General features: G+C 29.1%; 1 protein-coding gene across 7 annotated transcripts in view; it reads right to left on the reverse strand.

Moving 5' to 3' along the window:
• LOC122520715 (focal adhesion kinase 1) overlaps nucleotides 1-14,622 on the reverse strand; it is a 94,691-nt gene that overhangs the window by 17,267 nt on the left and 62,802 nt on the right. For 2 of the 7 annotated variants that reach the window (XM_043640963.1, XM_043640972.1), the window contains exon 2: nucleotides 14,031-14,563. The exons of 2 other annotated variants lie outside the window; for them this stretch is intronic. In XM_043640963.1, the coding sequence (XP_043496898.1) occupies nucleotides 14,031-14,113 (83 nt within the window). In that variant the 5' untranslated portion in view covers nucleotides 14,114-14,563. Of the gene's footprint in view, nucleotides 1-1,371; nucleotides 1,901-14,030; nucleotides 14,564-14,622 lie in introns of those variants that run through there. 3 more of the 7 variants (XR_006304610.1, XM_043640942.1, XM_043640950.1) reach the window with 3 other exon arrangements.

Below are 14,622 nucleotides of genomic sequence, written 5' to 3' on the forward strand. Positions count from 1 at the left end.
TCTATTAGTATAAAATAGATGAATATGTATTAAATTAATCTAATATAATTTAAATCTTCTATTTCAATATATTAAATAATATTATAATTGGTAGTTCATATATAATTTTATTTTTTGTTGTAGTCATTGTTCAAACATTGTTATGAATTTAAATAAACGTTTATCTATTCGTTTCTTATCTATTTTTACAGAAGAAAATCATGCGGTCTAGAAAATAAGCTGAATTCCAAGGGATTTCAAGAAGATCTTTTAATTTATGACTGAATATTTATGACTTCTTTGCGGTCTCATAATCAGTTAGGTATCATTGTTAAACTATTCTTGTACGTTTGCATTGTCAAACGTATTTAGTATATATGACAGGTAAATATTACGTATATGTATACACACACACACACACGCGTTATATCATAAAGTTCAGTAGGCGTGCGGAAATATATTTCAACAATTGAAAGTAGGTGAATATGAAAACAGTTGAAGGATTCTTGCGTAATTATGCGGTCACGCTAGTTGGTGGTCTCTGCGTGCTTACGACGTTTCATTAAACATCTTTTATAATTTTTTGTCAATAAGATAATAAATAATGTTAATTATTTGACGCAGCTTTTCAGGAATTTTATAGGAAAGTAAATTATAATAGCGTTATTAAATAAATAGAGCACATTATCATATAATGTTGTTTATGCAATTTAATGAAAAACTATATTGTTGCATATATGTTACATTGCACTCGTTCGCTATTAATATAAATTAATATGAATTATGCATTTATCAAATTTATATGTAAATAATTATTTCAAATTTTATATGACTGATTCACTCATTATTGACGGTTTAAGAGTTAACAAATATAATATTTGACACAAATAGGATTTTGTGATAATTTATATAAGATTGTAGTTCGCTATCATAGTTTTTAGTTTTTAAAAAATTTGTTATACTTACTTAAAGTATTTTGAATATTGACACAAAGGTATAATCCTATTTAATCTTACTAATTTTAAGAAATATATTTCATTATTATATGTTTATAATAATGAAAACTCTACTGTGTGACATTCAGAGTACCATGTACACAATTTTAAATGAATACCATTGTCAAAATACATAGAAATTTATTGTATAAATAAAATGTGTGTATTTAAAATTTATCAGTTTTAGTGTAACATTGATAAAAACTACAGTTACATTTAATATTACTGTATAATGATTTATTATTATATATTTACAATAATGAAAACACTACAGAGTCCATTTATGTTCTAATTTTTACAAAATTGTCAATAATTTTCAATGCGTTATATTAAATGTTAAATTGTAAATAGATTTTAATTTCCCCAACCACATGCATTTAAGGATTAATCGATTTACCTTCTCCGAGTAATTCTGTGAAATTTCCACGTGCCAAGAGTGTCTGGACTATATGAAGAATCATTGTATCCTAGTTGCCCGAGAGAACACAGGAGACCTCTGCTATCTCTCTTCCATCGTTTCTCACGCGGCACATCCTTCTCTTTCTTCATCAGAAATATCCCCTTAGAGTTGGTGGTAAAGCCTGAGAGATTTTCTGTTCGGCGTCCGTGCCACGGAATTCCGTTTGCTTTTCTTTCCACGAGCTCGAGCATCTTCATAATTATCTTCGTTCGCCAACAATTGATAGTAATTCGAACATTCGTAAACGAAATTGGCTGATATCGTCGGTAATGTAGCACTAATCAAGTTCAACGTAAGAATCACACTCGAAAATAAAACATAAAATCACACCATTTTAATCGTACGGTAAAAAATACAAATTTTTCGCATTTCGATTTCGATCGAATTTGTTCGGAAATATTCCGAACAGATTTTTATGAGAACAATAGGCATCAAATTTACGAGTAAATCACGCGATGTTGTATTTTGTTCATTTTTCTGTAAAACATAATTTTTATAACAAAAAAAATTAAATCAACGTGAAACGTACCAAAATGTTTCGTACGATTCACCCTCGATTAATTATCCGAGGCTATTTTGATATTCGTCCTTTTTTTCTCGCACCAGTTTTTCATTCTTTCTTTCTCTCTCTCTCTCTCTTTCTCTTTTTCTTTCTTTATCTGTTTATATATGTTTTACTCGCAATCACGCGTGTGCACACATTCGCTGTCGAGTATACACTGATCAACCTGGACGAATCGACAACCTGCTGTTCTCTCTTTTTCTCCCTCCTTCCCTCCACCCCCCTCTCTCTCTCTCTCTTTCTTTCTTTCTATCTCTTTTTCTTTGTGTCAAGCTTTTTCTCGATCCTTCATCGTCGTCTATCCGTTCCACCCTTTTCCACGCGCGTGGGTCGTCGTAGCAAAAATAACGATGCCCGTAGAATCGGACTTGATTAGTTACGCGTCCTGCAAATCGTTTAGTTTCGCATGATTTTCCACTTATTGTTATAACTTTCCGTTTTCTACGTCATCGTAAAATATTTTCTTTTTTGCATTGCCAATTGACAAGAAAAAATGAAAAAAAAAAACAAAGAAGTTGTCATCTTTTCTCATCATTTTTCCTTCTTATATATATAAATAATATAATATATATATTAATATAATAATATAAATATATAAAATATAAAAAAAACTGGTGTGTGAACGTAAGAAGTTATACTTCTTTGCCGTACCAAAACGCATATAACCTCAATAACCTCAAAAATAACTTCAAAAAAAACTTCAAAGAAAATAAATAATAATTATTATATATATATATAAGAAAGAATAAAAAAAAGGAAATAGAAAATATAAAAATATAGATATCAGTCCACACTAAATATAAGAGAGATATATCGATTTATTTTATGCGTCAACGGCCATGGCGCTGTGATAGCATTGGTTCCCGCTCGATTATTTAAGTAAAGCAGCACTGAGTACGATTAGTACTTGGATGGGTGACCCGATTGAGAAAAAAAAAAGAGGAAGAAGAAGAGAAGAAGACAACTTCATGTCGTATACTTGAAATCGCTTTGTCGCGTGTCGTAAATACTGACAAACTTCATGGTGTCGTTTTTCCAGACGCTCGGAACAAAATCACTCCCCATTACATTTTCCCCAACTCGCCAAAAGAAGTATAACTTCAATAATATAATATATATATATAAATAAGCATTACCAAATATAATATTTGTTAAGAATTTAGCTTAATTCATCGGAATTTTCTTGAAACTTCTTGGGACGTTTAGAATTTAACTTTAACGGTTAAAGATAAGGAAAAAAAATAAGAAATAATAAAAAGAAGGGGAAAATTGATTAAAGAATACAAAAAAGGAAAATTGTAATGGAATAGAATTCGATCTTCAGGAAATATCAAAGTAACTGCACTTCGATATACTCGAAGCGCTTCTGGCAAGGATCGCCTACGGATCGAGAGGATCACTGGGTCGTCCCTGGACACGATTCGCATAAGAAGTACCGATAACGAAACATTTGTAAGTTGCGATAGTAGTCGATTCTTCGGTGTATCGTCTTGAAAACATCGATGACGATATAATAGCATAGAACGATCCGAAGGAAATTCCGCAAAAGGAAGGAAGAGAAACATTTTTTTTTTCTTAAATAATCGAAAAATAAAGAAAGAAATCGATAGATATTCCAATGATTTAACTTAGAATACAAACAGAAAAATAATTTAGATATATTAAATAAATGTTTATTCTTTCACATGAATTATATATATTTAATTGGTTTTTATCTTGTCCAGAAAATAAAATTATTCAAATTTTGTTATTTGATTTGAACAAAATTTCCTAAGACATTTATTTTAATAATTATGTATATTATTTTCTTTCTTATTTTTTTGAAAAATATAAAATAAACAATAAAAATCAAATGAGAGAGAATATTAAATAATAAAATTAGAATTTACGTGTCACAGATAAGGAATATAAATAAAAATTAAAAAATAAAAATAATAATACTTTCTCTTTTTTTTTCTCTCTATCTTACTATACAAAAAAGAAAGAAAAGGGTGTCTGAGAGTGAGAGTGTGAGAGAGAGACAGAGAGAGAATAAAAAGTAAAAGAGGGTGTAGTCGGAAGGATGGAAAATGAAACTGGTCGCGAGGGACAAGGATGATGGCAAGGCTAGAAGAGATAGAAAATGAGAAGGGAGTGAATTACGAAGCGTCGAATGAAAAACCGGAGCGTTAGTTTGATGTACGAGTCGAGTCTCGGGAAGAACGAGATACGGCATCGTGTTTCTGATTATCGAACGTGAAAGCTCTTTCTCATCTTCTTTTCTCTTTCTCTCTTGTTTCTATCTATCTCTATCCATCCTACTTCTTCACTTCTCTTTTTCTCGCTCGATGAAAACTCGACGAATGCTTCAGAATAATCGTCGGCACACACAGGACGAATCCGGTTGTTACGCGACGGCTTCGTCGACCTGAATAATTCCGATTGCACGAGAGGAATCGAGAAATTCGGTTCCTCTCTTGGTTTCTGGCGCATCGTAAATTTCGTTTAAGTCAACGAAAAAAAACAAACGAAAAAAATATATAAAAATATATAAACGAGAAAGAAAGAGAAAGAAAAAGAAAGAAAAAAGAGAGGAAGAGAGAGAGAGAAAGAGAGAGAAAACGAAGTCTTTGACTTTAACCAATTTGCGATTCTTAATGCATTCGATTAATATCTCAACACTCGTCTCTTCTTTCTTTACTTTGGTATCTCGAAAAATTTAATGATCGTCCAATCTTTTTCGCTAATTATTCGTTACGTCAGATGCTTAAAAAGAGGCGTAGAATTTCTCGTCGTCGGTGTCGTGTTTTCTTCTGGCCAAAAGGGCCAGTTTAATTATTCAGAGAGAAAGCTTTTTGAAGTAACTTCTTCAAATTCTCTCTTCGTCATAAAATAAAAAAAGAAAAGAAAACAAAAAAAAATAAGGAAAAAAAAAAATAAGTCTCTTTATTCATGTAATCTGCTTGTGAAACGATGAAGTTTTTTCAATGTAATGACAAAGAACAGAACCAGTTTTTATTCACATTTATTCATTTTCACAAATTACAGAGCGACTGAGAAATCTTTAGAAATGAAATTCTATGACAATTTTTAATCCATACGAAACGAAGATTAATTCATTGAATTATAACAAAATACATTTTACACGAATAAATGATTGTGTAATCGGTTGGAAAATTGTAGGGCGTGCAGGTAATATTATTTAAATATTACTGAAATGTTAAAACCCTTAGTAAATTAATTTTCAAATGAACATTTTTGTTCAACGACTTTTTTTTTTTAGTTCGAGCATAAAGCAAAGGTCATTTCATTAATTCTTAATAAATGTAACGGTGTAAAAAATGATCCAGTTATTTGTCTAGTAAATATATATATACATATACATTTAACTAAGTACACATTTACTTAAACCCGTCTTATATTTTCAATGTACATTGTTATTTCTTATTCTGTCTTTTTGCAAACATTTTTCAGACACAATCCCACGTCTAATAAATCCCAAAGAAAGGTTCAACGTCCGTGCAGCAGTCTGTTGTTGAAATTTTATCGTAACGCTGGGTACAACGCGGCAGTTTCTCAGCCGTGCATTCTAGTCGACCACTCTCTATGCCGTTCGTCCATGTTTGCGATTATTCTGTTTGTCATCCGTGACGCGTAAAGCGCTTTTGTAAACGTAAAGGAAACAAATCAAAGTGGACCGCGAGAAGAGATTCTTACAATTACGTTTTGCAAAGCGAGTTATCTAATAATAAGTAAAAACATATTATGTATGATGTTTACCATAAAAGATCGAAATTTGAGAATATTAACCCTTTGCACTCGAGACGATTTCGGCCAAATTAAGTAGACATTTTACGGGTACTTTAAAAACATTTATAAACAAACAAATGTATAGAAATAATAAAATATCATCAGTTTATTCATTTATATGTCGAAAAAAAACAAACTTTGATAAGTACTACACTCTGTAATTAGTTTTGGTTGAGTTGACACTTAAAATCGGCCGGGCGCCGTATCGGCGCCGCTCGAGTGCAAAGGGTTCAGATTTACATGGTAGCTTTTGTCAACACATACCAAATACATCGGGTGAAAAATCGAATGTTTAGGTTTATTATTGTTCATTAATATTTTGGACATATACCAAACGATCATGTGAATCTTGACATTCTCCAATTTCAGTCTTTCATGGTAACACATAGATGTTAGAGTTTCGAATTTTCTCATCGTTCGAGATCTGATACATAGTGATTAATTCACATGAGAGTTTCTCCTTTTAGCTTTAACAAGATTTACGATAGACATCGCGATATCGATTGAACTCTTGTCATTTGTAAAAGATCATTTCAGTATAATAATATATTTGAGTATTAATATCATTCTAATAAGTTCATCCTGTCAAAGAGGTAAATCTTTTTTATATATCATGTTTTATTTCATTTTAATATCGATTTTATTTCGTAGAAATGTTTCGATGTAAAATTATGTATTTTCTTTTCTTTGTATATATATGTTTAAATATTTTCTCAAATTATATTCATATTAATTTTTATAATCATTTATTAACTTATCAATAAACTAATTTGAAATATTTATAAAATAATACAACAACGTTCTGCATAAATTTGATGAACAGACGCTAAACGATTGATTTGATTTATTAAAAGGTTTTTTGTATCGATTTATCGGTACGCCATATTGAAATATTATAATTCACGGAAATAAATGGATTGCGTATGGATAAATTCAATGATCTTTTATTAATTCTTATAAGACGAGCGAGACGTTTTACGCGTAAGACGGTGATTCTAATATTTTAAAAGGATTTCGACGTCGAAGACGACATCTTACCGTCAAGAAGACGACGAGACGCTTTAAATTGCGTGCCACGCTGACGAGCGACGATAGAAGTTAACAGTGTTGGGGATCTGCGTCGTACTCGTGCTCAAATAAACACGAACAGCTTCGCAAATTTAACGTCTCTTCGAAGCACTTGGGGGGGACACTCACAAATGTCGTCGTAATGAATTTCGGTTTAAAAAGCTTTTGCTAAACGCGGAATCGACGTACAATATTACGACAATTAACAGTTTTAGTTTTATCATGATTTTAATTAATAATTTTATCAAGTAGTCAGAGAGATCATGTATTTTCATTTTATTTTTATTTATTTCGAAATATTTTCTAAGTTTTATAACTTTTATAATAGATTTAAATTATATTTCATCTGAGAGACAATAAACAAATTTTCCAAATTTCATACATATCGAATTATTAATTTGAAATTTTATTTAATTGTTGATAATGAAATTGCTTGGAAAAAATTTGATGAAAACGATGTTAAAGAAATTGTTATTATTTTTTATTTCACATTTTTCTCATATAAAAGATAATCATTATTTAAGTTAAATAATAAACAATAGGAAAATAATTTTTATCGATTTTACAATAAATGTAGATGCATCAGTAATGTTGCATTCTAGAAGATGCAAATAAAAGAAATTTATCATTTGAACCTACACCCTTCACAAATAATAAACTCTTATAATTTGTAACTTCTATCTCAAGGTTGAACATTAAAAAAAGGAAAGACATTCATTTTGACCATCAAGCTACGCGGGATACCGCTAATTAATTCGAAATCTATTGAGAACCAGCCATGTTGATGAGTTTTATACGCGAATCGTAAAATCGAAACTCGATGGTCTGGTTTAGAAAATAATTGCTGGTGTTTATATAGGTTCTGGTATATCAGTTGAATGAATAAACACGATGATCTTTCTAAATTTTAAAATTATAATCTTTGATGGTTTTAAAAGTTCGTTGAATTTCAACCATCGTAAACTGTACGATCGATTTTTTCAAACTCCGAAAAATTATTATATTAATAATGAATATACAGAGTGTCCTATTTGAATCATTTTAAGGAATTATCTCTCAAACTATTCGTTAGAGAAAATGTTTCAAGTAAAAGTTAATTTGTAGAAAACATTTTGTGTAGTTGTAACAAATTTTATTTAACATAAGTGAATATGTCTTCGTAATTTCATTGTTACCCTTGTTTCGTTTTTTTATAAATGGGACTATATGTTTTTTTTTTTTATTCGATCTATAATAATATATATTGGTTTTTCAAGTTCATTTATTACAGTTTCAAATTTATCTTCATTGAACACTCAGAAATTGTTTCTTATGTTCCGTATTCGAAAGAACGACCTTGAATGTCAAAACAGTGATTTACCCTATCTCAAAATGATATTTCCATCCTATTGAGAGTTGTAGAACTTTGTTGGTAGGTATTTTGTATATGAGGGGTAGGAGTATAATAAACTATTGTAAATTAAATTCTTATCGAAAAGAAGAACACGTAATTGCGATAATACTGATTCTTTCGAAACAACTGTAATTATAAAGAAGAATAGCGATAAATCACATCATTAACTTGGATTTGTGTTTACATTCAAATTGATGAAATACTCCAGTAAATTAAGTTTAGGGTATTTTCAATGAGAATAAATTTTGAATTGCAATTAATGACTTTAAATGTCCTAAATATACTTATAAAAATTTTTTGCAAAATCTAGTTAATTTTATTTATTACAATTATAATATAACTAATAATGGTATATTGCTTTATTATATAGATAAAAAATAAAAATTGTAGATATATACTTTTATCCAATATTATTAGTTAAAAATAAAACAAAATTAAATTAGTATAAAAAGAACGAAGCCTTAATATAATATGATTAACGATATTAACGAAATAATTGACTTAAAAATCTGTATATTGTAGAGCTTATAAGATGTTCATAACGTGTCGAGTATGAACATCAGCGCACTTCTATGCTTTCAGGGATAAAAAAGCAAATCTTATGGTAGCGTGAAGATCATAGCTTAGTCACGATTTTGATACATAAAATATGTTAAATTGCGAAAATGTGGATAATAAATTAATAGTAATAGCGATTAACGTACTCGTTATCGGATAAAAGTGTAGAGAGAAAAACAAAGTAAAAGATATAATATTTACATCTGTTAAATAATCGTAAAATATCACGTGAGTAGAGGCAATTATGTAATAAATCGTAGACGTTTGCCGTTGATATTTAAAATGAGAGAACGAATGCTGTCGGTACTTGGATTACAATTCTAATTTTCACGTCCTGAAACACGATAGAAAAAGATAGAATGAGAAAGAGAATTTGAAACTAACTCAAACTACAGAACGTGCCACTTGTGGACGTTGTCTCGAACGTCTTTTGAAGTTTTCGTGGTACCAGCCTGGGCTTCTCTGACTTAAGGGTAATCTTACGAGCTAACTTTTCTCATTTCCTAGTTTGAGTTTTATACATAAATGAAAAACGAAGAAGAAAATAAAATAAATCGTTCGAATGATCATTCGAACGAAGATTTCGTTTTCTTTTCAAATTAATTCGTGCAATAATAAAATATCATTTTGTTAGAAATGTTAATAATCAACGATTGCATTCAACAATATTGATAAATCAACATTTTCTTAGACAATATTCATCTAAAATACAAAATGAATTGTTTTTTTTTATTTGAAAATGAAATTGAAGAATATAATCGATATGGTTTTTTAAGATAGACGTTTAAAGGTCATCGACCAACGCGTATGAGTCATCAGACTGACTCAGTATGTACAAACGAGGACGAACGTCGACCATCACGAAAACTAACCCAGTTTAAAGAGAGAATCACGTAATAAGAGCCGTCACTATACGAGCTTCTTCAGGCTTCGTCATAAGATCTATTAACTCACGAGTGATCCTGAAAGTGATCGCAATGTTTTTCTAACTTTATATACCTACATAAGTATTTTCTTAAAAACAGAAAAGAAAATACAATTGATTCTTGTATAACGCGTATAAATATTGCAACTATTGTTTTCCCACACGTAAATCTATTTAAATTAAATAATTATGAAATTTGTTTTAATTGAGAATTAGATTGTCTCTTCATCATGAAACTCATTTCTTTCTTAATTGTTTATTTTTCAATTATTTTCTACTATTTAACGAAGTATGTTATCGAGAATAATTTAATAATGTTTATTAATTAACGTTAATTTAATAAACTGATATTTTGTAGTTAAAGTAAATTTTAAATAAAACATTGAAAAGCGTTAGAAGCTGTTGGTAACAAAATTGAAATATAATTCGGAGTGCAAAGGGTTAATACGTATATAATATGATCTCATGAACTAACTGTAAATTATCCCGAGGAAAATAGAAATTTTCCGTGACGCATCAGGCATATTAGCCACGTTGTACGATAGTTTACTGTATAGAAAGATAAAAAAATATTATCATTGACGATGTAGAAGTACGACGACGAACAAAGATACGAATTTAGTCAGCGAAATAACGGCAGCTTGCGGCGAGTTTATGGCGAACGATTAGGTAAAAGTATTAAAGTACTATCGAAGACATGAAAATATCTTTTAACCAAAGGTATACTCTCGAATAAAAGAGAGAATAAACGTGCGTGTAAGAAGTTTTATATCTTCGTATAGAAGAAAATTAACTTTAAAGACTCTATCTCTTCCTATTTCTCGCGTCCACCTCTTTACCTAGGATTCTATTTGCATAAGAAGCTTTGGATGGGTTTACTATGCATCTACGATTCCCAGTTAGATCTCAACACGATGGTGGAAGCATGGTAATGGCTTTAATTAATCAACCGTATCGAACGATTTCTCATCGTAAGTATTTACATAAGACACCACCTGTCTAGATTGTCCAGGGAAAGTTTAATTGTACCTTTAACGAGTCCTAGATGAAATTAAACGTTTCTATATTGCGAAATCATACGTTCTTATTGATTTATCGTTACATAAAGTGTCTTGAGTACACATATTTTTCTTTACTTTTTTATTTTTTATTAGATCAATAATAATAGAAAAATAAAATATAAGAATATTATTATAATTTATTGACTAATTGCACAGTAAATTATGTATATTAAATATTAAAGTAAATGGTTTTGTGTGTGTGCCATGCTAAATTACTATTTAATTCTAACTAAATATTAATATCCTACAATTTTGTGCAACAAAAAAAAACAAAACATAAAGTAAGTATAATTTTTTGTATATTTTGAAATAATCGATAACTTAATTTTAAAATCAGAATAAAATTAGGAAATATGATTAAAGATTACGTTTCCGAAAGTAAACTCGTTCTTTCAACGATAAATTTATAATTAGAAAAGATAAACGAAAATTCATAAGCCCGTTTTGCCCGTGGCAACATTTTCTTACAAATTAATCGACGTGGCCAGGAAAAAGGCCTTTCTTTAAACAGACCGCAGGGAAGATAATAGAAAAGATTAATAATATTCGAGTATTAAGAAAAGTAAAGAAAATTTCATTTATAATATCGTTTACTTACTAAATTTGTTCTATCTCTTTTGTTTAAAAGATCATTGCATTTCAAAATTTGTGTGATTTCTATATTGAATTAAATTAATTTCACTTATAATTTTCAATTCCTTTGTATTTAATTTTCCCTTTCTGATATTACTTCGCTGTTCTTGTTCAACCCTTACAAGCTGATAATAATGAGGCCCTTCTTATCAATGAGATCAATAATTATGACATTTGATTAATTAACACAAGTAAAACAATTGAAAATATTTATTTTACCATATATATTTTAATATAAATAATTATAATATTTATAATAATTTCACTTATAATTTTCAATTTTTGTATTTAATTTCCCTTTCTAATTACTTAGCTGTTCTTGTTCAAAATTTACAAGCTGATAATAATGAGGCCCTTCTCATCAACGTGATCAATAATTATGACATTTGATTAATTAACACAAGTAAAACAATTGAAAATATTTATTTTACCATATATATTTTATAATATAAATAATTATAATATAAAATAATTAATTTCACTTATAATTTTCAATTCCTTTGTATTTAACTTTCCCTTTGTGATATTACTTCGCTGTTCTTGTTCAAAATTTACAAGCTGATAATAATGAGGCCCTTCTTATCAACGTGATCAATAATTATGACATTTGATTAATTAACACAAGTAAAACAATTGAAAATATTTATTTTACCATATATATTTATAATATAAATAATTAAATAAAATAATATATATAATTATAATATATAATTATAATATATAATTATAATATAAAATAAATAATATAAAATCAATGTATTTTTGTTTTTAATTGAATAACCAGTCATAATATTACCGGTACAAATGTATTAGTAGAAATTGGAAGATAGGAAATCTAACAAACCGATTGCGATTCCGATGCTGCGAGTAGAGTTCGAAGCATATTTAATGGCGCCAATTAACGACGATTACCGGAGAGAGCTCGTGGTCGATGATGGCAATTTTGCCATGGTTACCCAGCTACGGCATCGACGTAACAAGGACGAAAACGAGCACTTTCTGCATCGAGCTCTTCTTCTTCTTCCTTCCTTCCTTTCTTTCTTCCTTGTTTCTTTCTCTTTTCGTCTCGCTTTCTCTCACTCTTTATTTCTCTCGTTCTTTGTTTCTGTTTCACTTGCTCTCTTATTCTCGTTCGCTTCTCGTTTCTTCCATTCACGAATCGCAAGGAACCTCCCGAGGCTTTATGCACGCAAATTGCCACTGGCTGGTATTCAAACGAGGCAACCCCTTTGTTTAAACGCCTGTTCCGTGGCTCTCTGAAGATTCTAACAGCTGGATGCTCGACGTACCTAAGAAGAGGTTACACCTCGACCCCATCGAACTAACTTTTCAAACGTTCTAGTACATGCGTCGTAAAAACGCCTCTTCTCGACGCGATCTTAACAACGAGAAATATTTTTTATCGATATAGAACTTTACCCAAGTCAAACGACGTCATATCAATTATAAAAAACAATAAAGTAGTATACTTATCTTGATTAATAATCTATCGTAGACGTAGCGTGGTAATGTAATATAAATATTAATATAGTAATTAATAGATACGTATACGAGATACGAACAAAATTGAGTCCTTAAATATAGCGAGTGATTAAAAAATCAACAAATTTTCTTTCATTAAAGTATATCGCGTAGCGCTATAATTAATAATTTAAATATATAGTTATATTATAATTATATAAAATTGGTAATTTAATTATATAAATATAATAGTATGTATAGATATAATTAATTTATTTATAAATAGTAATATTTATTATTATACATATTTAAATATGAATTATTTATATATATACATATATATTTAATATATATATGTAATATATATATATTATTAAATATATTTAAATATTATATATAACACGAGTAAGTATTAATTTCCATGAAAAAAAATTGTGTCCTTAATTATAGCGATTGATTAAAAAATCAACAAATTTTCTTTCATTAAAGTATATCGCGAATATATTTTTTAACATAGATCAAAGTATAGATAATCAAATGATATATCATTTGTATATTTTATTCGATAGAAAGAATAAAAGATAAGACACGTTAGTTTCCAAGAGATAAGATACGTGATTAGAAAATATGATATATATCGTGAATATGATTATTAAATATAATAATATATAATTATGAATCAATTCGATACAAAAAAAATTGTAAAATACGAGGAATGAAAAAATAAAATATGTTAATCTCTGGAAATTTCTCGCAGAAATTAGAGATTAGAAAATTCGATAGTATCGTATAAGTTTCACCTATATACGATAGTATAATTATTAAATGTAATATGCGCCGGTAATGACAGTGAACTAAGTAAAAAAGAAAAAAAAGAAGAAATTGATTTTATGATAAATTATATTATATTACTATTATTTGTGTTATAAAATAAATAAAAAAAAATAACTATTTTTAATATTTTTTAACTTACAATTAGTATACTACTGCACAATCATCGGTATATAATTATGCATATATAGATAATCGATTAAAAAAAAATATTGTAAAATAGAAGAAATGAAAAGATAAAACACACTGGTCATCTCTGATAATTTCATGAAAAGATCAGAAATTATAAAATGTCATTATGTCGCGAATACTCACTCGGTGGTTTCGAGGTACTGGAAGACCCGATAGACGGGGCGTCGATACATGAAGAGATGATCCTCGACACGCTCCACCATCATCCTAAAACCACTTCATTCGAAACGGTGGGGTCACTTATCATTACCCACCACTAATCACCGAGTACTCAGTAGTAGTAAATAGTAGCACAACACTGTTATCACGAATAAAATTACGAACGATTTTTCGACGATTTAATTAGTCTCTTTTTTTCTTATCAGTCTTATACGATCTTAGTATCACTTATCTTTTGTCTTTTGAAAAAAGGAAACGTAACGATCGATGGGACGGTTATTTAAAATTCAGGCACATACATTGATCAAATAATTGTTCGTATGATTGATTAAAGTAACGTTTCGATCGTGTTTTCAAACGATATTTTGTATCTCTTCAATTTGGATGGCTCGGTGATTCAATTCTAGTATATTCTAGAAACTTTAGACGGTCATGGATGGAACGATCATAAAAATCAGTCTTTCACTTTCGTCTTTTCTCTCCTTCGATTGTATCTTCTGATAAAAGATAATAATAAATTGGTTAACCTTTAAATGCATGTAATTGTAAGAAATTA

Source organism: Polistes fuscatus, unplaced genomic scaffold (assembly GCF_010416935.1).
Source record: "Polistes fuscatus isolate 324 unplaced genomic scaffold, CU_Pfus_HIC Scaffold1, whole genome shotgun sequence".
NCBI classification, from domain to species: Eukaryota; Metazoa; Arthropoda; class Insecta; order Hymenoptera; family Vespidae; genus Polistes; species Polistes fuscatus.